Source organism: Pseudorasbora parva, chromosome 25, assembly GCF_024679245.1.
Source record: "Pseudorasbora parva isolate DD20220531a chromosome 25, ASM2467924v1, whole genome shotgun sequence".
In the NCBI taxonomy this organism is placed as follows: domain Eukaryota; kingdom Metazoa; phylum Chordata; class Actinopteri; order Cypriniformes; family Gobionidae; genus Pseudorasbora; species Pseudorasbora parva.
This window is the reverse complement of record NC_090196.1, coordinates 4,545,349-4,572,920: the sequence shown is the minus strand read 5'-3', so window position 1 is coordinate 4,572,920 and position 27,572 is coordinate 4,545,349. Positions and strand designations below refer to the sequence as shown.

At 41.3% G+C, this 27,572-nt stretch overlaps 1 protein-coding gene across 1 annotated transcript; it reads right to left on the bottom strand.

Annotated features, from left to right (window-relative positions):
• Nucleotides 1-288: 288 nt before the first annotated feature.
• chst6 (carbohydrate sulfotransferase 6) lies at nucleotides 289-26,647 on the bottom strand. The gene is made up of 2 exons (XM_067436274.1): nucleotides 26,578-26,647; nucleotides 289-3,851 (listed from the first exon to the last, which is right to left on the bottom strand). The coding sequence occupies exon 2, from the start codon at nucleotides 3,831-3,833 to the stop codon at nucleotides 2,640-2,642; it is 1,194 nt and encodes a 397-aa protein (XP_067292375.1). The 5' UTR covers nucleotides 3,834-3,851; nucleotides 26,578-26,647; the 3' UTR covers nucleotides 289-2,639.
• Between the last annotated feature and the right edge of the window lie 925 nt (nucleotides 26,648-27,572).

The window sequence follows — 27,572 nt, the reverse complement described above, 5'->3', positions numbered from 1 at the left end:
ATTATAAAGCTCAAAGTTCAATGCCAAGCGAGATATTTTATTTAACAGAAGTTCCCTTTCAAAGCCTACAGCGAGCGGCCGGTTTGGACGACACCGCTGCACTTCCTGCTGTAATGACGTCACTAGAGCCGTTTGTTGACTAACCCTCCGCCCACAAGAACACGCAAAATAGGGGGCGTGGTCTCGCTGCTCTCCCACGTGGAGAAGAGCGCACATTCAGTGCTTTCATCGCCCCGTTATGGTAAGAGGCAGGACCTTTCCGGGAAGAGTGCGCTAATAGGGACTTCATAGAACAAGGAAATCATCAGGCCGTTTTTAGGACAGAGGAAACAGCGCTGTACAGATAAGTCAATTGTGTGAAAGATACTGTGTTTTTTTACACGCGAAACATGAACTCATTATATTGCACACTGTAAACATAATCAAAGCTTCGAAAACACGCGAAGAACGGGACCTTTAATGGAAAAAATAAATGTTTCATTACTTTTTTTATTTGGTTACATAATTATTCAAGATTAAGAGCTCAAAACATTGAACTTTATCTCTTGAGTCATGTGACATTATTATGCTTTTTACCATTTTTTGTTTGTTTGTTTGTTTTTTGGTGGGGGGTAAAGTGTAAATCCAGTGAGAACTACAGTAGACATCAATCAACAACATTATTAAAATACCATAACACTAACATAAATCTAAACGTACAATCAAATATTAACTGCTTTATTAACGAGGACATTGACATTCAGCTTAATGCGGTAAAAGTCTAAATCTGTAGATAGGCTGAATGGCATTTCTGGGAAGTGAACAAAAAGAGAGAAACATGCCATCCCATCATAAGCTATGTTTCCATCCACTTATTTACAGCGCATTTTGGGATATTGCATCAAAAAATGCTGAATGGAAATGCCAAGATGCGCATACATTCAAAAAATGCGAAAACGTATGCTTTTATTTGAGTTGGATACATTTTCTATTCAATATGAAAACATGCGCATAAACTATGATGGAAATGAATTTACCGAATAAATTTATACAAAAAAATCATGTGACTTCCGGGATGTCACAGCACAACTGTTCTAAACAGCTGAAGAATCTTGTTGTAAATGCTGTTTTGGTCATTCAGAAGTCTGCCGTTAAAGATGCTCTGTAAAGATGCTCTGTATAAAGGGTTACTTCAGCAATTATGGCTTTGTATCAGTAAAACCCCGGGAGTATTTTCAAATGATCGTAGAGCTCTAGTGATCGTAATTGGACTCCTGCTGCATTTGTGCCGTGACTCTCGTTCGGCTCTCACACTCATTATATTGAACACACACGTTCAGTTTTTAATTGTAGTGTCTGTTCTCTAACTGAAATTTTTTATGAAAATGAACGCGGTGGGAAAGTTAAAGTGATCCAGTAATCCAGTAGCGGTGGCTTTGGGAATGACCTCGTATAGCAGCGAAGCATTCTGGGAATTGTAGTCTTTCATCCCAATGAGACAAAAACACATTTTCTGTCTTTTCTCAGTCTAGAAAGCACTAAATTAAAAAATAATTTCACATTTCGACTACATTAATGACCCAGTTTAAATACAGATTCATCTTTCCAGCACTGAAGTACCCCTTTAATTATATACGAAAATTATTATTTATGGTGGTTTTTCCTGCTTCTTAGTGATTTTTAGCGGCAGTTTATCAGGAAGTGATGATTATGTTCTCTTCGACTCACTGGATGGAAGAGGTTCTTTATTCGTAAATGTTTATTGAGATATTGCTAGCCTAGAAATCTAGACGCACCCTAGCGGCAGCAAATCTAATCTGCCTCGATTATCGTCTAGCAACTTTCAGTACCCTTCTGAGCTGTAAGACCAAACTCTGATCGGGCCAATCACATCGTGTATAGAGTCGGTGGGCGGGGCTTAACATAATGATGACCCCAGAGTTGCGTTTGTGTGCTTCTAGTAAACACAGAAACTGGCGAACGGCGGCGGTCTTTCGAATCAGCTTTGACCGCGACTCTGGAAGACTTGGAGTTAAGCTTTTCTCTGAGAAAAGAACAAAGAACGGCACTGAAGTCATTCTTAAAAACGGAAGATGTGTTCAGAGTTTAGCCGACCAGATACGGCGAATGTTTAATCTGTCAACAAGCTCTGCTTCACCTTCGTTGCTCTGGTTGGTGTAGCGCTATCCTATCGCGTGCAGAGGGAGTTTGAAAGACAACCGTTTATCCGCCCCTCAGATTGAGCTGTCAATGGTGAGTTTCCAGACCAAACATCTTGATGTGGGTCTGGCTTGTCAGGCTAAGATATTGCAATTTTGCGCACAAGTTAAATTCGCAGCTTTGGATGGAAACGTAGTTAATGAGCCCTTCAACCCGCATCTACTACGCCCATTTGAAATGCAGTTCTTTAAAAACAAAAACAACACCATAATTGTTTCATTGTCAATAAATACATCTTGAAGTTAATTATTGGACCATAATTTCTTCAAAAACAGTATCCAGTTGTAAAAGTTGTGTTAAGAAAGAGGAAAGCTCTTCTAGTCTGTTGTTTAACAGAGAAACTTCCCATTCTCTGCCGATCACTAGAACACTGCAGTGTCCACAAATAACAGATTCATCACAATTCCTAAGTCTTTAGGCATTTGATCTCCGAAGCAACTCTATACTTTAGCGGTAGTGCTTTTAGAAGGTAGCCAGCTGAAGTGATAGCGTTCACGAGGCGCCATGAGGTTTAAATCCAGCAGCTTTTGCTCTTTCTCACTATCCACCATCTTATATCCAAGCAGAGACATGGCTCCTTTGCAGACATCCTGGATTTGCTGGACTTTTTCAAACGGTAAGGTGGTTCGCCAAGCCAAGGAGACGTCCTCTGCATTTCGCGAAGTGATTTTGAAGGCGTCCTTCTTCGCTCCTTTGCCCTTACCGTGAGTGATGCGGTAGATCCACTCCTCCAAAGTTTCGGTCATCTCCAGACCCACAAACTTGTACATGGCTTCGATCTCCGCCAGCGTGTTATGCACTAGATCCTCATAACGTATCATTTTGTAGCGTCCCCTAAGGAAATCGGGTGCTTTAAACATGGCCGTCTCAAAAATGCGCACATGACTGCGGCAAATCTCCTGTAAGACGTGGTACGACCTATCGTTCTCAGGAATATCAGCCTGTTCAAGTACTATGGCGTTATCTTTCACCAGGGCTTTGACCGACTGCTCCCTGGAACGAAATACCGCTCGCGGGTCACGCACTAGATGGATGATGCGCAGATTCAGAGAGGGGTCCCGCAGTAAAGGGTAAAGAGACTCCAACTCGAAGAAGCGAACCTCTTTTAACACTACGTGGCTGTAAGTCCGACACGCCGCCTCCGCGAGCTTCAAACCTTGCGTGTCGCAGTGCTGTTTGCATTCTTGTTCTTTGCTAATTTCGTTGCGAGCTGTGAGAAAGCACGCGGGTGGGGAGCAGAGCGCACGGCTGTGGCTCCACATGAAGAGTTTGGAGACGTTTTGTGGTTGGGGGATGTAAGAATCCATCACTGACAAGTCGCACTGGAAGATGCTGCGGATCGTATCGCGCACCGCCATTCGCAAGCTACGTGCGCCGGATTTCTGTAAAGACGTCCACACGTGCCAGGCTGGTTCCATCAAGTAAAAGACATCCGGATGCTGGTTAAACACCTGGCCCAGGAAGGATGAGCCAGATCTCCAAGATGACAGCAGCAACACGTGCACCTTGCCCTCAGATGAGGAGCTGTTTTGAAGGGGCGAACGGCTGTACCAGCCGTACAGAAGCACCCCTGCGACAGCCGGAATTAGCAAAAGGCTCAACACAGTGGACTTTGGCGCTCTCCACCGCAGCATACTGTGAACTTTATTCACCTATGAAAGCAAGCACAGCGACATTTTAATGAATTGTCATGCCCTAAAGGTTTAAAACAATCTAATATTCTAGTTTACATGTATGCATTTGGCAGACACTTTTCTCCAAAGCGACTAACATTGCATTCAAGGTACACATTTAATATTTTGTCAATTCTTGCTTTCCCAGGGAATCGAACCCATGACCTTAGCGTTGCTAGCGCCACGCTCTACTGGTTGAGCTTCAGGAAAGCTTGATTTAAATTTAAACACATTTAACATTTAAAAACAAAAAGTGATGCAAAAATCCCAACTCAATTTTGTCACCTATTTTTAATTTAGTCTTGTGCTAAATGTCCTCTTTAGTTTTAGTCATATTTAGTCATTAACATATCTTTTTTAGCTAGTCAAGTTTTAGTCGACTAAAAGTCTCGTCATTTTAGTCTAGTTTTAGTAAAAAATCTAGTTAACATTTTAGTCTTTTTTTTTTAACATACATTATTACTGAGATTATTTCTACCATTTCAGTCAAATAGTGTTTCACACATCTCAAATATTGGTTAAATATCATATTTACCAGACAAAATACATTTGATGATTTTTTTTTTTAATGCAAAATGCAACGTTGTTCAATTTATCAATTTCGATCAGTATCAATTCACACACACACACACACACACACACACACACACACACACACACACACACACACACACACACACACACACACACCACACACACACACACACACACACACACACACACACACACACACACACACACACACACACACACACACACACAGCCTACTAAACTAAGTTTCCCTTTTTAAGCACTACTTCTTGGGTAAAATTATATTTGCTTGCATTCATTAATATTCACTTGTGTGTGCTTATATAAAAGTATTGAAAATGTCACATTTAAGGAAATCTGTCTACATGTATAGTTATTTATTAAAGAGCCATACAGGCACCAAGTGGGTAAACCATGGGATTACAAAGGAAAATTATTATATTTCCAGCCACAAAATGACTCTAAATTTGCCTCTTTGCATTGGAATTCTCTATTTTAACCTCAAGCACTACAATAATAGTAATATAAATAATAAATATATTTAAAAATAAAAATATTTTAAGTGCTCATTAATGGACCATAATTATTGCACAAATAGTTTTTACTCCCAAAAGATCTCCTCAAAATGTTCAATAAATATGATTGAACTACAATATAAAAACATTTAATTGAAAAATAGTTAAGGTGTATGGTCACATTTGACCACAAATGAATATGAGTGAGTGTGACATTAATGTTAACATGGTTGCATCTTAATCACTCTCCATAATAAAACTATACTGTAAATGTGGTTGAAGTAATAATCAATGAACTATGCTGTGCTGTTTACCTTTTATAGTGAAGCTGTTGTCTATTTAATGTATTGGCAGAGCTGACTTGTGTGGAACTATTGAGAGCTTCATGAGCCACGTGACCGCGCACCGCCGTGAGATGAACGCATGTCGTTATTCAACGGCTCTGGCTTTAACTGTAGAGCCCAATTTATACTTCTGCGTCAAGTGCACGCAGAAGGTACGCCATACCACCATACGCATAGACCCTCCGCTGTACCTGAGATTATTTTCACCTCAAAATTCACCTCTCCAAAAATGTAACTACACGTCAATTCTACGCAGAATAGCTAGATAACTTTTAAACAACTGAGCCCATGAGCCAAATGAGTGTAAAATTTGCTTTGGCGAATAAACTGAATTTAGCTTTATGCATTTAAATCAGAAAGCAAGATCAATAATGTGTGCCTCGTTTACTGAATCAAATATAAGAGACAAAAACAGCCCAATATAGGCACAAAGATTTATCATCAGACATTCAGCTAGGATGGCAGTTTTTTCTCTCTCTCAAGGGCGGCATATGTGACAACACATATATAATATTCCTTTCGAGTTCACCCCAAAATGATCCTCCTCTCTCTCTGCACTGCTGACTTACTAACACTAACCAGCAGATGGCAGTGGGTCTACAAATGAGGAGATAAAGTGAACACTGCTCGCTTCAATGAGATTCAGTGGGCTAGTAGAATATATACTGTCTAATGCAAGAGTTTCCAGGGGCCGCAAAGGAGTGACATGATAGAACATGTAAAAAATAATAATAATTGTATATCAATAATATATTTTAATTTTTTATCATAATTTAATATTAATTTATGTAATCAAATGTATTTGTTTTCTTTATCTGCTTAAGTCTAGAGAAAAAAACAAAACAAGTAAACAAATGAATTAGACTAAAATGAATGATTGAATGTTAAATTACCATGATAAAAACACACATAGGCTATATATATATATACACAGTGGAGATCAAAATTAGAGAACATATAATTTCCTAAATGTCAAGGTCACTTTTTGAAATGATCCTAACAGGAACAGAATGTCAGTTTTTAAGCATATTTCACAAGTTAAATATATTCTGAAGTACAGTATATACAACTTAAATAAGACAATTGAAAAATAATGCTGGTCAAAATTAGAGAACACTTTCAGACCTTCAAGCTTTGGGTGTTAATCTGGCACTTGGTGCTAATTTCCGTAATAATCTGGCAAACCCTATTTAAACTTGAAGCAAACTTTCCAGTTTTCACTGACTGGAAGATGGCAAGCCACTCTAAGGTGACTGAAACCCTACGACACCAGGTTGTCCAGATGAAGGCCTAAGGGATGACCCATTCAGATATTGCAAAAGAAGTTGGTCATTAAAAATCTGTAATTTCTAGAATATTGAAGCTTTACAAAGACACCAAATTCGTTCAAGTACCCAAAAAGGTACGCAAGACCAATGCTCGAGAGGACAGGACAATGCGGAGACTTTCTATGTGGAATCGGTTCAACACTGCAGCTGGAATTACTCGCCAATTCAGAGCTGAACACAGTAAGGATCTGTCTCGCCGTACAGTGTCTTATCATTTAAGAGAATTCAGACTGAATGTTCACTCTGCAGTGACCAAGCCTCTCATCAGCAGAAAGAATCAAAAGGCTAGACTGACCTCTGCTGAGGAGCATGTTGTGTGAACAGAGGAGAACTGCTCCAAAGATCATTTTAGTGATGAATGCAAGTTTAATTTATTTGTTCTGATGGGAAACATCATGTTCGGCATCAAACTGGGGAAAGATTGAACCCAAAGTGCCCAAAGCAGTCAGTGAAAGATGGAGGAGGATGTGGCATGGTTTTGGGGATGTTTCTGCAGCAGGAGTTGGGCCTGTTATACAGCTACATGGCAGAACCTCAGAACCTGTTCATCAGATCGTCCTTCGGCAGCATGTGGTTCCTTCACTGCGAGCATCTCCCAATCAGCACGTATTTTTTAAGGCAGACAATGCCCCTGATCACACTGTAAAAGGGTAAAGCAGTTCCTTGAATGTGAGAACACTGAAATAATGAAATGGCCAGCCCAGAGTCTGATCTAAACCCCAGTGAAATAAAATCATTGGCGACAAAGTTATGGCTAAGAAACCCACTACAGTTACCGAACTGTGGAAGAGACTGGAAGACGAGTGGACCAAGATCACACCGGAGCAGTGTGAGTATATAGTGACGGTGTGAGTATATAGTGACGGTGTGAGTATATAGTGACGGTGTGAGTATATAGTGACAGTGTGAGTATATAGTGACGGTGTGAGTATATAGTGACGGTGTGAGTATATAGTGACGGTGTGAGTATATAGTGACGGTGTGAGAATATAGTGACAGTGGCCCTCATTTATCAATCTTGCGTAGAAACTGGTGTATATGTTGGCGTAAGATTATGCTTACACCCCTCTCACCGCCTGATTTATGAAGCAGTGCGTACCTCTGCAATCCAGGTGTACGCAATACTTGCCCTTAATAAATGTGGCGGCTGAAAACGATCGTCATTAGAATAACACGCCCCTATATATTCAAGTCTCCGCCTCTCCCACGCCCTCATTTTACGCCATGGACAAACAGAAGACGGCAAAGAAGCGAAACTTCTTCGACGTGGAGATCGGGCGCGCTCAATCATCTCACTAGTCCACTAGTCAGGGCACTGACTAGGACATAAGTCAATGGGCTGACTCCCTGATCAGTGCTCTGACTACTGAACTAGTGAGATGATTGAGACGCGCCCATCGAGGCCATCACCAGGGAAGTGAAAAAAAAAAACCGAAATGGTTTTATTTGGGAGTTTAAAGAGTGGGATTAAAGGCACCTACAAAAACAAAATATGGACCCAAATTACGAGTATCTTAATAGTGTGGAGGTTGATAAGTGCACTCCAGCAGTTTAAATAGCTGTTTGGATGATAAATTACCATCACAATGCATTATTTTACAGCACGTTTTGAAACAATTAGCATTTAATTTAGTATCACGGCACATGTATTGGGGTGTACAATAGTGATGATGATGTGATGTGGAGTACTACCATTCATTCACATTAATAATTACATGACAATTTGTAAGATTCTTATTATTATTATGATTATTATTCTTAATGACGCTTGTTATTCAGAAGAAGAATGTCGTTTTTATTGATTTTATTATTATTTAAAAGAAGAAGGTCATTTTTTTATTTTGTCAGTCTGAATTATTTTAGTCCCAGTCCGTGCGCAGCTGCCGGGCCAGGCGCGCCGGTAAAGCGCACAGGCTCGCGACTGGAGGAATACATATGCCTACAAATCAAACGCTTTGGTAAAGTCACACAAATTAAACATTGACGTTCATGTTGCACAAAATAAACACTGAATGTTGTCGTTGTGGTTTTTAACAGTGGGTCATAATATAGCATATCTTTGTCAGTGCGTTTTGTGGTGTTAGGAATTGTTTTTCTGCGCATTTTCCCACTAACTCAAACGTGCGTACACCACCTCCTGAGCTGGCGTAGGATTTGAGCGTGCCGTACGCCAACGTCCATATTGATAAATCTCAAAGTCACCGTGGGTTTGGGTGTACGCAAGGTGTACGCTGGAAATTTGGTGTACGCACTTTTGATAAATGAGGGCCAGTGTGAGTATATAGTGACGGTGCGAGTATATAGTGACGGTGTGAGTATATAGTGACGGTGTGAGTATATAGTGACGGTGTGAGTATATAGTGACGGTGTGAGTATAGTGTGAGTATATAGTGACGGTGTGAGTATATAGTGACGGTGTGAGAATATAGTGACGGTGTGAGTATATAGTGACAGTGTGAGTATATAGTGACGGTGTGAGAATATAGTGACGGTGTGAGTATATAGTGACGGTGTGAGTAGTGACAGTGGCCCTCATTTATCAAAAGTGCGTACACCAAATTTCCAGCGTACACCTTGCGTACACCCAAACCCACGGTGACTTTGAGATTTATCAATATGGACGTTGGCGTACGGCACGCTCAAATCCTACGCCAGCTCAGGAGGTGGTGTACGCACTTTTGAGTTAGTGGGAAAATGCGCAGAAAAACAATTCCTAACACAAAACGCACTAACAAGATATGCTATATGACCCACTGTTAAAAACCACCACAACAACATTCAGTGTTTATTTTTGTGCAACATGAACGTCAATGTTTAATTTGTGTGACTTTACCAAAGAGTTTGATTTGTAGGCATTCCTACAGTCGCGAGCCTGTGCGCTTTACCGGCCCGCCTGGCCCAGCAGCTGCGCACGGACTGGGACTAAAATAATTCAGACTGACAAAATAATAAAAATGACCTTCTTCTTTTAAATAATAATAAAATCAATAAAAACGACATTCTTCTTCTAAATAACAAGCGTCATTAATAATAATAATAATAATAATAATAATAATAATAATAATAATAATAATAATAAGAAGAAGAAGAAGAAGAATCTTACAAATTGTCATGTAATTATTAATGTGAATGAATACTCCACATCACATCATCATCACTGTCGTACACCCCAATACATGCCGTGATACGAAATCAAATGCTAATTGTTTCAAAACGTGCTGTAAAATAATGCATTGGGATGGTAATTTCTTATCCAAACAGCTTTAAACTGCTGGGGTGCGCTTCTCAACCCCCACACTATTAACAGCTCGTAATGTTATAACGTATTTCAAACTACTCATATTATTACTCATATGAGCTCGTATTTCAGCTCGTAATTACTCGTAATTTGGGTCCATATTTTGTTTTTGTGGGTGCCTTTATTCCCACTCTTTATACTCTTAAATAAAACAATTTCGTTTTTTTTTTTTCCACTTCCCTGGTGATCTCGATGGGTGCGTCTCAATCATCTCAATAGTTCAGTAGTCAGAGCACTGATCAGGGAGTCAGCCCATTGACTTATGCCCTAATCAGTGCCCTGACTAGTGGACTAGTGAGATGATAGAGCGCGCCCGATCTCCACGTCGGAGAAGTTTCGCTTCTTTGCCGTCTTCCGTGTGTCCATGGCGTAAAATGAGGGCGTGCGGGAGGCGGAGACTTGAATATATAGGGGCGTGTTATTCTAATGACGATCGTTTTCAGCCGCGGGATTTATCAAGGGCAAGTATTGCGTACACCTGAATTGCAGAGGTGCGCACAGTTTCATAAATCAGGCGGTGAGAGGAGTGTAAGCATAATCTTACGCCAACATATACGCCTGTTTCTACGCAAGATTGATAAATGAGGGCCAGTGTGAGTATATAGTGACGGTGTGAGTATAAAGTGACGGTGTGAGTATATAGTGACGGTGTGAGAATATAGTGACGGTGTGAGTATATAGTGACGGTGTGAGTATAGTGTGAGTATATAGTGACGGTGTGAGTATATAGTGACGGTGTGAGAATATAGTGACGGTGTGAGTATATAGTGACAGTGTGAGTATATAGTGACGGTGTGAGAATATAGTGACGGTGTGAGTATATAGTGACGGTGTGAGTAGTGACAGTGGCCCTCATTTATCAAAAGTGCGTACACCAAATTTCCAGCGTACACCTTGCGTACACCCAAACCCACGGTGACTTTGAGATTTATCAATATGGACGTTGGCGTACGGCACGCTCAAATCCTACGCCAGCTCAGGAGGTGGTGTACGCACTTTTGAGTTAGTGGGAAAATGCGCAGAAAAACAATTCCTAACACAAAACGCACTAACAAGATATGCTATATGACCCACTGTTAAAAACCACCACAACAACATTCAGTGTTTATTTTTGTGCAACATGAACGTCAATGTTTAATTTGTGTGACTTTACCAAAGAGTTTGATTTGTAGGCATTCCTACAGTCGCGAGCCTGTGCGCTTTACCGGCCCGCCTGGCCCAGCAGCTGCGCACGGACTGGGACTAAAATAATTCAGACTGACAAAATAATAAAAATGACCTTCTTCTTTTAAATAATAATAAAATCAATAAAAACGACATTCTTCTTCTAAATAACAAGCGTCATTAATAATAATAATAATAATAATAATAATAATAATAATAATAATAATAATAATAAGAAGAAGAAGAAGAAGAATCTTACAAATTGTCATGTAATTATTAATGTGAATGAATACTCCACATCACATCATCATCACTGTCGTACACCCCAATACATGCCGTGATACGAAATCAAATGCTAATTGTTTCAAAACGTGCTGTAAAATAATGCATTGGGATGGTAATTTCTTATCCAAACAGCTTTAAACTGCTGGGGTGCGCTTCTCAACCCCCACACTATTAACAGCTCGTAATGTTATAACGTATTTCAAACTACTCATATTATTACTCATATGAGCTCGTATTTCAGCTCGTAATTACTCGTAATTTGGGTCCATATTTTGTTTTTGTGGGTGCCTTTATTCCCACTCTTTATACTCTTAAATAAAACAATTTCGTTTTTTTTTTTTCCACTTCCCTGGTGATCTCGATGGGTGCGTCTCAATCATCTCAATAGTTCAGTAGTCAGAGCACTGATCAGGGAGTCAGCCCATTGACTTATGCCCTAATCAGTGCCCTGACTAGTGGACTAGTGAGATGATAGAGCGCGCCCGATCTCCACGTCGGAGAAGTTTCGCTTCTTTGCCGTCTTCCGTGTGTCCATGGCGTAAAATGAGGGCGTGCGGGAGGCGGAGACTTGAATATATAGGGGCGTGTTATTCTAATGACGATCGTTTTCAGCCGCGGGATTTATCAAGGGCAAGTATTGCGTACACCTGAATTGCAGAGGTGCGCACAGTTTCATAAATCAGGCGGTGAGAGGAGTGTAAGCATAATCTTACGCCAACATATACGCCTGTTTCTACGCAAGATTGATAAATGAGGGCCAGTGTGAGTATATAGTGACGGTGTGAGTATAAAGTGACGGTGTGAGTATATAGTGACGGTGTGAGAATATAGTGACGGTGTGAGTATTTAGTGACGGTGTGAGTATATAGTGACGGTGTGAGTATATAGTGACGGTGTGAGTATATAGTGACGGTGTGAGTATATAGTGACGGTGTGAGTATATAGTGACAGTGGCCCTCATTTATCAAAAGTGCGTACACCAAATTTCCAGCGTACACCTTGCGTACACCCAAACCCACGGTGACTTTGAGATTTATCAATATGGACGTTGGCGTACGGCACGCTCAAATCCTACGCCAGCTCAGGAGGCGGTGTACGCACGTTTGAGTTAGTGCGAAAATGCGCAGAAAAACAATTCCTAACACCACAAAACGCACTGACAAGATATGCTATATGACCCACTGTTAAAAACCACAACAACAACATTTAGTGTTTATTTTTGTGTAACATGAACGTCAATGTTTAATTTGTGTGACTTTACCAAAGTGTTTGATCTGTAGGCATATGTATTCCTCCAGTCGCGAGCTTGTGCGCTTTATCTGACGTTTCAGGCCCGCGCCTGGCCCAGCAGCTGCGCACGGACTGGGACTAAAATAATTCAGACTGACAAAATAATAAAAATGGCCTTCTTCTTTTAAATAATAATAAAATCAATAAAAACGGCATTTTCTTCTAAATAACAAGTGTCATTAAGAATAATAATCATAATAATAAGAAGAAGAATCTTACAAATTGTCATGTAATTATTAATGTGAATGAATCTTACTCCACATCACATCATCATCACTATTGTACACCCCAATACATGTTCCGTGATACGAAATTAAATGCTAATTGTTTCAAAACGTGCTGTAAAATAATGCATTGTGATGGTAATTTATCATCCAAACAGCTATTTAAACTGCTGGAGTGCGCTTCTCAACCCCCACACTAACAGTAGCTACTCGTAATTTGGGTCCATATTTTGTTTTTGTGAGCGCCTTTAATCCCACTCTTTAAACTCCCAAATAAAACAATTTCGGGTTTTTTCCACTTCCCTGGTGATGGTCTCGATGGGCGCATCTCAATCATCTCAATAGTTCAGTAGTCAGAGCACTGATCAGGGAGTCAGCCCGTTGACTTATGTCCTAATCAGTGCCCTGACTAAGTGGACTAAAGAGATGATTGAGCGCGCCCGATCTCCACGTCGGAGAAGTTTCGCTTCTTTGCCGTCTTCTGTTTGTCCATGGCGTAAAATGAGGGCGTGTGGGAGGCAGAGACTTGAATATATAGGGGCGTGTTATTCTAATGACGATCGTTTTCAGCCGCGGGATTTATCAAGGGCAAGTATTGCGTACACCTGAATTGCAGAGGTGCGCACAGTTTCATAAATCAGGCGGTGAGAGGAGTGTAAGCATAATCTTACGCCAACATATACACCCGTTTCTACGCAAGATTGATAAATGAGGGCCAGTGTGAGTATATAGTGACGGTGTGAGTATAAAGTGACGGTGTGAGTATATAGTGACGGTGTGAGTATATAGTGACAATGGCCCTCATTTATCAATCTTGCGTAGAAACTGGTGTATATGTTGGCGTAAGATTATGCTTACACTCCTCTCACCGCCTGATTTATGAAGCTGTGCGTACCTCTGCAATCCAGGTGTACGCAATACTTGCCCTTAATAAATGTGGCGGCTGAAAACGATCGTCATTAGAATAACACGCCCCTATATATTCAAGTCTCCGCCTCTCCCACGCCCTCATTTTACGTCATGGACAAACAGAAGACGGCAAAGAAGCGAAACTTCTTCGACGTGGAGATCGGGCGCGCTCAATCATCTCACTAGTCCACTAGTCAGGGCACTGATTAGGACATAAGTCAATGGGCTGACTCCCTGATCAGTGCTCTGACTACTGAACTACTGCGATGATTGAGACGCGCCCATCGAGACCATCACCAGGGAAGTAAAAAAAAAACGAAATTGTTTTATTAAGGAGTTTAAAGAGTGGGATTAAAGGCACCTACAAAAACAAAATATGGACCCAAATTACGAGTACTGTTAATAGTGTGGAGGTTGAGAAGCGCACTCCAGCAGTTTAAATAGCTGTTTGGATGATAAATTACCATCACAATGCATTATTTTACAGCACGTTTTGAAACAATTAGCATTTAATTTCGTATCACGGCACATGTATTGGGGTTTACAATAGTGATGATGATGTGATGTGGAGTACTACCATTCATTCACATTAATAATTACATGACAATTTGTAAGATTCTTATTATTATTATTATTCTTAATGACGCTTGTTATTCAGAAGAAGAATGTCGTTTTTATTGATTTTATTATTATTTAAAAGAAGAAGGTCATTTTTTTATTTTGTCAGTCTGAATTATTTTAGTCCCAGTCCGTGCGCAGCTGCCGGGCCAGACGGGCCTGAAACGTCAGATAAAGCGCACAGGCTCGCGACTGGAGGAATACATATGCCTACAAATCAAACGCTTTGGTAAAGTCACACAAATTAAACATTGACGTTCATGTTGCACAAAAATAAACACTGAATGTTGTTGTTGTGTTTTTTAACAGTGGGTCATAATATAGCATATCTTGTCAGTGCATTTGTGGTGTTAGGAATTGTTTTTCTGCGCATTTTCCCACTAACTCAAACGTGCGTACACCACCTCCTGAGCTGGCGTAGGATTTGAGCGTGCCGTACGCCAACGTCCATATTGATAAATCTCAAAGTCACCGTGGGTTTGGGTGTACGCAAGGTGTACGCTGGAAATTTGGTGTACGCACTTTTGATAAATGAGGGCCAGTGTGAGTATATAGTGACGGTGTGAGTATATAGTGACGGTGTGAGTATATAGTGACAGTGTGAGAATATAGTGACGGTGTGAGTATATAGTGACGGTGTGAGTATATAGTGACGGTGTGAGTATATAGTGACGGTGTGAGTATATAGTGACAGTGTGAGTATATAGTGACGGTGTGAGTATATAGTGACGGTGTGAGTATATAGTGACAGTGTGAGTATATAGTGACGGTGTGAGTATATAGTGACGGTGTGAGAATATAGTGACGGTGTGAGTATATAGTGACGGTGTGAGTATATAGTGACGGTGTGAGTATATAGTGACGGTGTGAGTATATAGTGACGGTGTGAGTATATAGTGACGGTGTGAGTATATAGTGACGGTGTGAGTATATAGTGACAGTGTGAGTATATAGTGACGGTGTGAGAATATAGTGACGGTGTGAGTATATAGTGACGGTGTGAGTATATAGTGACGGTGTGAGTATATAGTGACGGTGTGAGTATATAGTGACTGTGTGAGTACATAGTAACGGTGTGAGTACATAGTGACGGTGTGAGTATATAGTGACGGTGTGAGTATATAGTGACGGTGTGAGTATATAGTGACGGTGTGAGTATATAGTGACTGTGTGAGTATATAGTGATGGTGTGAGTATATAGTGACGGTGTGAGTATATAGTGACGGTGTGAGTATATAGTGACGGTGTGAGTATATAGTGACTGTGTGAGTATATAGTGACGGTGTGAGTATATAGTGACGGTGTGAGTATATAGTGACGGTGTGAGTATATAGTGACGGTGTGAGTATATAGTGACGGTGTGAGTATATAGTGACGGTGTGAGTATATAGTGACAGTGTGAGTATATAGTGACGGTGTGAGTATATAGTGACAGTGTGAGTATATAGTGACGGTGTGAGTATATAGTGACGGTGTGAGTATATAGTGACGGTGTGAGTATATAGTGACGGTGTGAGTATATAGTGACGGTGTGAGTATATAGTGACTGTGTGAGTATATAGTGACAGTGTGAGTATATAGTGACGGTGTGAGTATATAGTGACGGTGTGAGTATATAGTGACGGTGTGAGTATATAGTGACGGTGTGAGTATATAGTGACGGTGTGAGTATATAGTGACTGTGTGAGTATATAGTGACGGTGTGAGTATATAGTGACGGTGTGAGTATATAGTGACAGTGTGAGTATATAGTGACGGTGTGAGTATATAGTGACGGTGTGAGTATATAGTGACAGTGTGAGAATATAGTGACGGTGTGAGTATATAGTGACGGTGTGAGTATATAGTGACGGTGTGAGTATATGGTGACGGTGTGAGTATATAGTGACGGTGTGAGTATATGGTGACGGTGTGAGTATATAGTGACACTGGCCCTCATTTATCAAAAGTGCGTACACCAAATTTCCAGCGTACACCTTGCGTACACCCCAAACCCACGGTGACTTTGAGATTTATCAATATGGACGTTGGCGTACGGCACGCTCAAATCCTCCGCCAGCTCAGGAGGCGGTGTACGCACGTTTGAGTTAGTGTGAAAATGCGCAGAAAAACAATTCCTAACACCACAAAACGCACTGACAAAGATATGCTATATTATGACCCACTGTTAAAAACCACAACGACAACATTCACTGTTTATTTTTGTGCAACATGAACGTCAATGTTTAATTTGTGTGACTTTACCAAAGCGTTTGATTTGTAGGCATATGTATTCTTACAGTCGCGAGCCTGTGCGCTTTATCTGACGTTTCAGGCCCGTCTGGCCCGGCAGCTGCGCACGGACTGGGACTAAAATAATTCAGACTGACAAAATAATAAAAATGACCTTCTTCTTTTAAATAATAATAAAATCAATAAAAACGACATTCTTCTTCTGAATAACAAGCGTCATTAAGAATAAGAATCATAATAATAAGAAGAATCTTACAAATTGTCATGTAATTATTAATGTGAATGAATGGTAGTACTCCACATCACATCATCATCACTATTGTACACCCCAATACATGTGCCGTGATACAAAATTAAATGCTAATTGTTTAAAAACGTGCTGTAAAATAATGCATTGTGATGGTAATTTATCATCCAAACAGCTATTTGAACTGCTGGAGTGCGCTTCTCAACCTCCACACTATTAACAGTACTCGTAATTTGGGTCCATATTTTGTTTTTGTAGGTGCCTCTAATCCCACTCTTTAAACTCCCAAATAAAACAATTTCGTTTTTTTTCTCACTTCCCTGGTGATGGTCTCGATGGGCGCGTCTCAATCATCTCACTACTCCACTAGTCAGGGCACTGATCAGGGAGTCAGCCCATTGACTTATGTCCTAGTCAGTGCCCTGACTAGTGGAGTAGTGAGATGATTGAGCGCGCCCGATCTCCACGTCGGAGAAGTTTCGCTTTTTTGCCGTCTTCTGTTTGTCCATGGCGTAAAATGAGGGCGTGGGGGAGGTGGAGACTTGAATATATAGGGGCGTGTTATTCTAATGACGATCGTTTTCAGCCGCCGCATTTATCAAGGGCAGGTATTGCGTACACCTGAATTGCAGAGGTACGCACAGCTTATTGTTATAATCCATCGTTGGATTATATTGACTGAAGTAGAGCTGCAACTAACGATTATTTTTTCTGTCGACCAATCTAACGATTATTTTTTCGATTAGTCGACTAATCTAACGATTAATTTTTTTACCCTTTGAAATTTTTCAAAATTCTGTAGCACCCCCTCGCATAAGTTACGCTAGAGGTGTAACAGTACAGACTGCTCACAGTTCACTTTGTATCACGATTTTAGGTTCACGTTTCAGTACAGTTTGGTATTTGCTATGTTCAGGGGAAAAAGGACTACTGTCAAATGAAAATAAAGAAAATAAGAACAGATAACTTAAATAGAAGCAGCAGCACAAATAAATACTATTGAGCAAAGATGAGAATAAAATAAACAATGCTTTTCAGGATTTTCAGGTAGGTCTAACATTAGTTTTTAGGTAGAGAAATGGAAGTAAGTAATCAAAAGTAAAATAACCACACATTTAACTGTTTAAAATTAAAAAATAATCCTTATTAAACTTACAAAAGCTATTCAGTCAGGAGCAGTGAGTGATGTCTTTATCTTTTGTTTGACATTAAACAGACAGCAGTGAATGCTACTGCCCCTTTAAGACCCACGGATAGTCGTCGTATTTTCTGTATAAAGTTCACTTAAGGCATAGAGTAGGCTATGACAGTTTGACATACTTTTTGTGAGTTTGTCCGTTTAAGCACAGGATGTGAAAGATAACTCAATATTTGCGCATTTTGGGACGAGTGCACAAAGACAGATCTTCTCATTCGAGTCTCCTGGCTACACGGGGGTGATGACGGTGAAAATGACTGCTCATATTCGGACGTACAGCAGCACTCGCATGCGTTTTATAAAGTTTACAAAGAGAGACCGTTTTGCCCACGTTTTTCTTTTATTATCGCTGTTGTTGTAGTGTATACCTGAGGAGTCAGCACGTGTATCCATCGACAGAAACATACATACAGCATTATTTTCAAGTTACAACCCATATTAAAGATGCGTCATCAGGTGTGAGATGAACCGAAGTGTAAGTGCGTCCCCGCAACTTTTGCTCGGGATCCCGGTTGGGAAACACTGGTCTGTATTGATTGATACCGCGCTTGTTTGTTTAGAATTATATGAGCGCCGTGACCGTGCGCTGCCGCGTGATGAAGGCTTGTCGCAACTCTGTTATTCAACTGCTCTGGTTTTAAAAGCTATGTCATACTAAATGCGCCAAAATGCAATAAAACTTGTTTTACGGTCGAATGCAACGCGTGTGTGTGTGAGTGAGTAGACGCGCAAAAGGGCAGAGAGAGAATTTAAGGAAATGCAGCTAAACGAATATGCGTGCGTCTTTTAAATAGCGTAAAAATGAATGAATGACGAATGTGGCGGCCGTTATTGATTATGTGGCAGTCCGCCACAAATTAGTCTATGTGTGGTAAACACTGTTTGGCCTCTGTTTAAAGTATTCCCATACTTTTGATATTCGCGGTCTAGGTTTTTGTGATGGAACCAGGAGCAGAAACCAACATTACGCGAGATGAACGTCTGACACGACGCGTCGACGCATTTCATGAACGTCGACGTATTTCCGTAGTCGACGTCATCGATGACGTCGACGCGTCGTTGCAGCACTAGACTGAAGCGACGATCATCCGTTGTTTTTAACGCCATAGCATGGCCGTCTACACAGTACTCCTTCCCTTATCTCAGGGAACTGAGGTTACGTAAGTAACCGAGTACATTCCCTTTCGAACGGTCAGTCGAACTGCGTCTTTAAGACGTAAATGGGAACCTGTTCAATTATATGCGTGCAAAACATGTACTCCCTCCAGTTGGACACGATTAAGGGCCCAAGACTAGAGTTATTGACACGTCACAATATATTTTATGCGTATAAATGTATATATTTTTTTTTTTGTGAACTGGGCTCAAGAAGGCCAGTAACTACAAGAAAAAAACCTTTTTAAAGTATACGAAGGCCCCAATGTCATATAATAATAAGACGGGCTTGTAGAGGCCGTCTTGTTATTTTTATACGGCAAGGACTGGTGCCTGCAGTGCAGGGACTTCCAGGCTGTAGAATCTGGTAAAAGTAGACGGTGAGACCAGCCTGCCGATCTACAGACACCTATGGGGCATTGAAGGCCCATGGTGGTGTAAGCTAACGCTATTGCATCCACTAGTCTCCTGGCTCCTTTTAGGAATTGTATGACCATGCCATGTCTGCCGACTGATTGGCCAGCTATCGGTGCATGAGAAGCAGTGATAGCTGGAATGTAGACTTTGAGCGTGGATGGAGTGCGTCCTGCATCCAAAATCTCTTGCAGAAAAACGAGTATCTGTGATATCTCGCATGATACTGGGTTATGGTTCCTGGCTGAACACTATTCAGAGAACACCGCCCATTTAAGGGCATAGAGACGCCTAGTGGACGGAGCTCTAGCTTCACTGATAGTGCTTAGGACATTCACTGGGAAGTATTCTAGGTCCCTTTGAGAGGCCAGACATGTAGTGCCCATAGTTTGGGACAGGGGTGCAAGACTGTCCCGTTCGCCTGAGAAAGGAGATTTTTTCTTAGGTGAATTGGCCATGGGGCTGCTGAAAGTAGCTGAATTAACTCGGCATTCCCTGATTCTTTTTAAGACCTGAGGGAGGAGCGGGACTGGAGGAAAAGCGTAAAGCAGACCGCTGGGCCAGTCGTGGGCCAACGCATCCCTGCTCTTTGAAAAATAAATTGGGTAGTGACAGTTGTCTTCGGAGGCGAAGAGGTCTACCTCTGCCCTCCCGAAAACATTCCATATCATCTGAACCATTTGGGGATGGAGAGTCCATTCCCCTGAGGACACGAGGCCCTTGGAGAGCATGTCTGATCCCTAGTTCAGTTTGCCCGGCACAAGCACAACTTTTAGCAAATGTAATTTGCCTTTCGCCCATAGGAGGAGATGCCTGACCTGTTGGTTTAGCCATCTCGACCCGAGCCCGCCTTGGCGGATTATAATGGAGACCACTGTTGTGTTGTCCGTGCGGACTAGGACATGGGCCCTCATTTATCAAAAGTGCGTACACCAAATTTCCAGTGTACACCTTGCGTACACCCAAACCCACGGTGACTTTGAGATTTATCAATATGGACGTTGGCGTACGGCACGCTCAAATCCTACGCCAGCTCAGGAGGTGGTGTACGCACTTTTGAGAAAAACAATTCCTAACACCACAAAACGCACTGACAAAGATATGCTATATTATGACCCACTGTAAAAAAACACCAACATTGTAATTATAAACTTCAATGTTTAATTTGTGTGACAATAGGCTACCAAAGCATTTGAGGCGCACCCGATCTCCACGTCAGAGAAGTTTCGCTTCTTTGCCATCTTCCGTGTGTCCATGGCGTAAAATGAGTGCGTGGGGGAGGCGGAGACTTGAATCTATAGGGGCGTGTTATTCTAATGACTATCGTTTTCAGCCGCAGCATTTATCAAGGGCAGGTATTGCGTACACCTGGATTGCAGAGGTGCGCACAGCTTCATAAATTAGGCGGTGAGAGGAGTGCAAGCATAATCTTACGCCAACATATACGCCCGTTTCTACGCAAGATTGATAAATGAGGGCCATTGTGACCTGAGAGATCTTGAGGGCTAGCACTACTGCCAGCATTTCTAGGCAGTTTATGTGCAACAGTGACTCCGTGCTTGACCATGAGCCGAAGGCCGGTTCGCCCTCGCACAGAGCGCCCCAACCCGTGTTGGAGGCATCCGAGGTGACCACCATCCGCCTGGAAACTGTCCTCAAGTTCACCCCCGCCTCAAAGAGGGGGCGCATGCACATCATGCCCAGCGGAAGTACTGGAGAAGCTAATGCCATTAGGCCTAGCCTTCTCTGAACATTTTTTAGGGGTCTGTTGGTTCCCGTTTTGAACGAACATGCAAGCTGGTGTGTAGTCAGAGCGCGTTTGTTTTTATAGCCCCGCCCTCATTTGGGCTGAGTCTAAGATCGTTCCCAGGAAGGATATTCTCTGCCTGGGAAGCAATGAGCTCTTGGCTGTATTTATTCTGAGACCCAGGCATTCTAGATGGCTGAGTAGCACAGATTTGTCAGATATAATTTCTTCCTCTGACTGGGCTAGTATGAGCAAGTCTTCGAGGTAGTTCAGGATGCGCATTCCTGCTTGTCTTAAGGGGGAGAGAGCTGCATCTATGCACTTTGTGAAAGTGCGGGGGGCCACAGACAGGCCAAATGGCAGGACTGTGTACTGATAGGCCTTCCCGTCGAATGCGAATCTCAGAAACGGTCTGTGACGTGGGATAATTTGGATATGAATGTAAGCATCTTTTAGATCCACTGAGAAAAAACAGTCCATTGGGCGGATTTGCGCGATGATCTGTTTTAATGTCAGCATTCTGAAAGGCCATTTGATAAGAGCCTTGTTCAGATATCTGAGGTTTAAGATGGGTCTGAGGCTGCCATCTTTTTTGGGGACGAGGAAATAGCGTCCGTAAAACGCTTGTTCGACATGGCTTGGAAGGATGGACTATTTTGGGCTGCCAGCCCATCACGGAGGGCGAGCAGAGGTGCACGGCCACCGTTTCCTCGAGTGGAGGAAACCTCTCTTAGCCCTTCTCGACTGTGCCGTCGATGGTGGAGAGTGCGTGCGAGATGGATGGACATAGAGGAGCGGAGTAGGGGGCGCGCCATGACTTCGCCAATTCCTTGTGCACCTCAGGAAAAAATGGCGTGGCTCTCTGCTGAGGGGCCTGCTGGCGCCCCGGCAGATACCTCGTCGAGTCAGCTGCGTGCAGGTTTTTCAGGGAAGGCCCAGTCCAGGCCGAGCCCATTGACGACCTTCGTGAGGACACGGATCAGCACCAGCCTTTGAGTCGCTGCACTGCTGGGATGCCGAGGGGATGGGGTCGTCGACCGAGGCTGACCATTCCTCAGCATCTGAGGCGGCGAGAGACGTGGAGTCATCATGTGGATGCTCGTCGTCCTCTTTGCCGCTGAATGAGACCAGGCCCTTGGCTTCGAGCTGAGGGAGCAGGTCCGATCGAGAGAACTTCTCGGGAGAAATGTCTCTCTGAGGCGAGAACGAGGCAAGTGGGCACTGGGCCGGTGTAAGCTCGCTCGCCTCTGTGTGCTCAGCTCTCTGGCGCCGCTGTTTTTTTCTCCGGGGTTCTGACTGGAAAGGGTACGGGAGAGCGCGAGGGATGGGGTCACGCCCTGAAAAGAGTGCTATCCGTGAGCGGAGAGAGGAGATGGGCATACTCTCGCAGTGAGAGCAGCCGGACCCAGAGAGAGCGGTGTCTGCGTGGGCTTTACCCAGACTGTGCACACACACATCGTGGCCATCCTCTTCATGCAGGTGAGTGCTGCATGTAACACATATATGTTGCGACATTACGTAAGTCGCTATTCAGTAAAACATTTTGAAGGATACACCATAGTGTGCCGGAGAGCGCAGAGGAAGGGCGCGACAGCTCACGGGACCGCTAGCAATTGAGCGCGCTGAAACAGGCCCCTGACTCTTTGCAGGATGTTCGGGGTGGCTCGTACGCGATTCCGCTACCGGCTCGTCTGTTCTCGGCGAGGTGGTATAGCTTCGAGTTTTTATATCAGCAAGAATCGAGATCGTCGCTGAAGGAGATTAATCTGATGTTTTTAGGGTATTACAGCGTATTTAAGGGCACCTTTTGGCAGTCATTCGTGCCCCGTTTGCCGGCTTTAAACCCCGTTTCAAGGGTTTTGTCCCCATTAGTTCGCTCAGTTACGCTGCTTTGCCATTAGTTCATGCAGTTCCCACTGGCCAGCCAATAGCGTGCCAGAATCTCTACACTGTTTTGACTGGGCAGTAGCACTGCGTGATTTTACAAAAATACTTCAGTAATTCGAGAAATAGATTTATTTCCCATTTGCGTCTTAAAGACGCAGTTCAACTGACTGTTCGAAAGAAAACCTGCGTTTTACACTACAGAGTAAGGTCTCATATCCGTGCCTATAAATGGACCAATCACCGCGGTGATGTCTTTTGCCATTTGAATCAGTTGGAAATGTCAGTCTAAATGCTGCGGGGATAGTTTGTGGCTGTTTCTCCTTTTTATCGTCTTGTTGTCGGCGTAAATGAGTTGACATGTATGAATTGACATGACATGAATTATTCCTGCTACTGTACCCTATTGTCATGTAGCAAATGCAACATACCGTTGTTTTTTATCCACCTCTCTCTTGCCATCACCATAGTAGCTTACAGGGAATCCAAAGTGCACCCAAACACCAGACCTGTTGGTTATTGGAGGATCTCAATAGCTATTTTGCAACGAGCATTCAATGCGTAATTTACTGAGTGAGCGAGCGCCTGACTGAGTAGCCTAACGTGTGTCAGGGGCATTGCCTGTTACGTCGTTTTGGTTATCGGGCTACCTTGAACACATAACATTATATTTCACACACTTTTTTATTTTCCAAATGTAATTAATTAGTCCAAGAACCATTCGGTACATAATGCGTACCGAACCATAAGCCTCATACTGAACGGTTCAATATGAATAGCCTACGCGTATCGGTACACCTCTAATATATATATCAAAAAGTTTATTTATTGCACTAATATACATATTACACACATATACATATATATTAAAAAAAATAAATGATTAAATGTTATATTTACATAATTAATGTAAATATAATGTTATATAAAAATATAAAAAAATGATTTAAATTAATAACATATGTGACTAATATAAATTATATAAACAGATAATAATATAAATACATATAAATTATATAAACAGATAATAATAATATATATATGTGCCTCTCCTCTCTTCCTCTGGGACCCTGATTTCCAAAGTAAATTTAAAATTTCCTTTAATCAGAACCTCTGATTAATATATTATATAATATTTACAGACAGTATAATATATGTATTATACTGTAATATACAGTAATAATAAAGTAACTATGTTACTTTATGTTTAATGTTAGGTTAAAAAAAATTGTGTGTTTATAAAAGTCTTAAATGTCTTAAATTTCAGGATGGGGTCCCTTTATATTATATTTGGGGGTCCATAATTATATTTAATATTTATTATATTTACTTTATATTTGGAAGTCTTCAGCATCTAAAGGTTTGAAAAGACCCGGTCTAATAAATATATCTACAGTATGTTAAAACTAAGTTGTGAAATGCTGTTTACCTTTAACAACAACGTAAATCATCTGTGAACCTGGAGCACAAAACCAGTCATGTGTCTCATGGGTATTTTTGTGGCAATAGCCAACAATACATGGGTCAAAATTATCCATTTTTCTTTTATGCCAAAATCATTAGGATATTATTAAATAAAGATTAAGTTCCATGAAGATATTGAGTAAAGATCCTACCGTAAATATATTAAACATGTATTATTAGTAATATGCATAAGGACTTCATTTGGACAAATTTAAGAGAAAAAAATATATTTCTAATATTACTTTCAATCATAGTATGAATCAAAAGAAGAGAAAAAGAATCGGTTGTGTAAAAAGCGGGCAAAAAAAAAAAAAATGCTACAAGAGCATTTAAAAACAAAATCTAACATAAACACTCCTCTACTCCACAAACACAGAAAACTCTTCCCTGTTGAGCGAACTTTGTGCCAGTCAGTACACACACACTGGAGGCACACAGACGTGAAATTAAATGGAAATGGATAGGCAAAGCACAATTTAAAACAAACGTGTTAAAGACAACCCTCTGGACGTATTTGTAAGCACAATCAAAACACGTTAATTTTAGACATTTGTTTTAAAGGGATAGTTCACCTAAATATTTCATTTCAAACTCAAGCCAAGCCCTGAAACCACCATAAAGCAGTTTGTAGGCTAGATTATACATCTTCTTATGAAATACAATGACTCTGTGTGACTGTGAGGAACAGACCAAAATGACTGAAATTATTATTTGCTTCTCACATCAAGCTTTTGTAGGCTATGGCTTCAGAAGACTTTGAATATCCCACATGAAAACATACTGTATATTACAGTAAAATTCCTCTAATACTATAGTGCTTTTGAACCATATTATAATAAAGAAACTACAGTAAATTGTAGTATAGCCTATTGTAGTAGGCTAGGCTATTTGCTGCACTTGTTACTTTATACAGCATATTGTAGTATTAACTAGTCAATTGTTTAAACTATAGTAAATACTGAGGTAGGCTATACCACAATTTACTTTTTTTCTTTCACAATTGAACAAAAGACAATGCGCGGGTTTAGAGCATCATGTAATGTGATTTTAATTTGTGGGTGATCTGTCGCTTTCAGAGCGTTTAAGGGAAAGCAGATGGGGAATGTGGCGTGTGATCAATTAAACATATATTAGATTCGTTTGTTTCCTTTGTGTGCTCTTTAACGGTTGCCCAGATGATGGTAAGGTTTCAAACCTATTTCATGGTTTGCGTCCTCGGGCCACCAGGAGCGGTTGCCGTGCCAATGGGGTCCGAAACACATTGGGGTGGGGAGTTCTGTTCTGAATGAGATTGCGTTGTTTAAATAGCACCAAATTAAATAACTGATCCATTTTTACAACATTAACTAACCGCGAAGTCTTGACTTGACTCGTTTGGTAAATACTTTAAATAAATCAAGTTGAAAACAAGTGACAAAACGGACACCATCACGACTCCGAAACGCGTTTTCCTCGGCGCGCGCTATGATGCCCAAACAAGCGGAACTTGTATATTCCTCAACATGCGTATCATTGAACTACTGTTTGGGGACATTACACACACACACATACACACACACACACAAACACACTATTCATTCATCTGTCGGGCATTACGTCTCTCTTTCTACAACAATATTGTTAACTTTATTGTTAGGTTTACACGCGGTTAACATCGCCCGAATGAGATGTTCTATGACTTCCACTAACAGAGGAAACTCGGCTGCCGTGCCATCTAGAAAAAGTAACACTCCCGCCAAACAGATCATTTAAAGAGTTATCCCACAAAAATACTTTAGCTAAAACACATAGGCTATCTATAATACCTCATGTCTACAGTGGAAGCATATATTATTAAAGCATAACTATTATGCCTTACCTCCAGTTGAGTAATGCGTCCGTATTCAGTGTTAAAAAGTTTCTGCCGTTAACTCTGGATGGGAAAAATCTGAGACGTGGCCTTTAAGGGTGATTGACAGGAGGTGGGAGGAACCATCTGCCCTCTGTAAAATGATCTGGGAATTCGGAACTTCAGATAATAGATACATTGTCCGCAATTTCATTGTTTTGGGAATAATACAAAGCTCATTGCTGCGCAACTGTATGTACTTACGTAAACTACGAATTTGTAAACTATATACAGCTAACCAACTTAGCAGTATCTAGGAACCTTTCCTAAAAGATTAATATGCACTAACTAAATATATGTAAAATATAATCCCCATATCTGAGAAGAGCATGTGTCACATGAAGGATGAATGAAACAGGAAAACATTACATCTGCATCCTGTCCATTGTACCAAACTTCCTGTGTTAGACCTTATTGGTAGGCCTGGAGGAAAATACAACAGCTAGGTTTTTTTTGTAAATTTGTATTTGTGAAATAAACTGAGACAAAGACAATATGTGGTGTTTTTTGGTTTGATTTAACAGTATCTGTTTCAGCATCTGTTTCTTTAGCTGGATTACTGACAACAATCGTCCAGAGGATGTTTATCACATGATTTAGTGTAACATACCCTAAGCGACATTAAAAATCTATCTACAAAACATGCAGTAGCTTAAAGGTGCAGTATGTAGGATTGACACCTAGTGGTACGGATACTGCAGTGCTCCGCCCCCTCCTCCTGAGACTCCACGTGTTGCCAGTTTGAGGACACGAAACAGGAGCGAGCGCATTTGACAATTCGCTTTTTAATGTGCTTTTGTTCATCGAGATTTTCTGATGGATGCTGAGGCTTTTTCTGCCTGTGTTTTCTGCCAACCTGTGGTGTCGAAATACTGTTGTGGGTTAACCGGTAGCAGACAGTTTCGCAAAACAAAAGTAGACATTCCTTCACGGAAAGGACATTACAAAGTAGATTAACTGGCTGT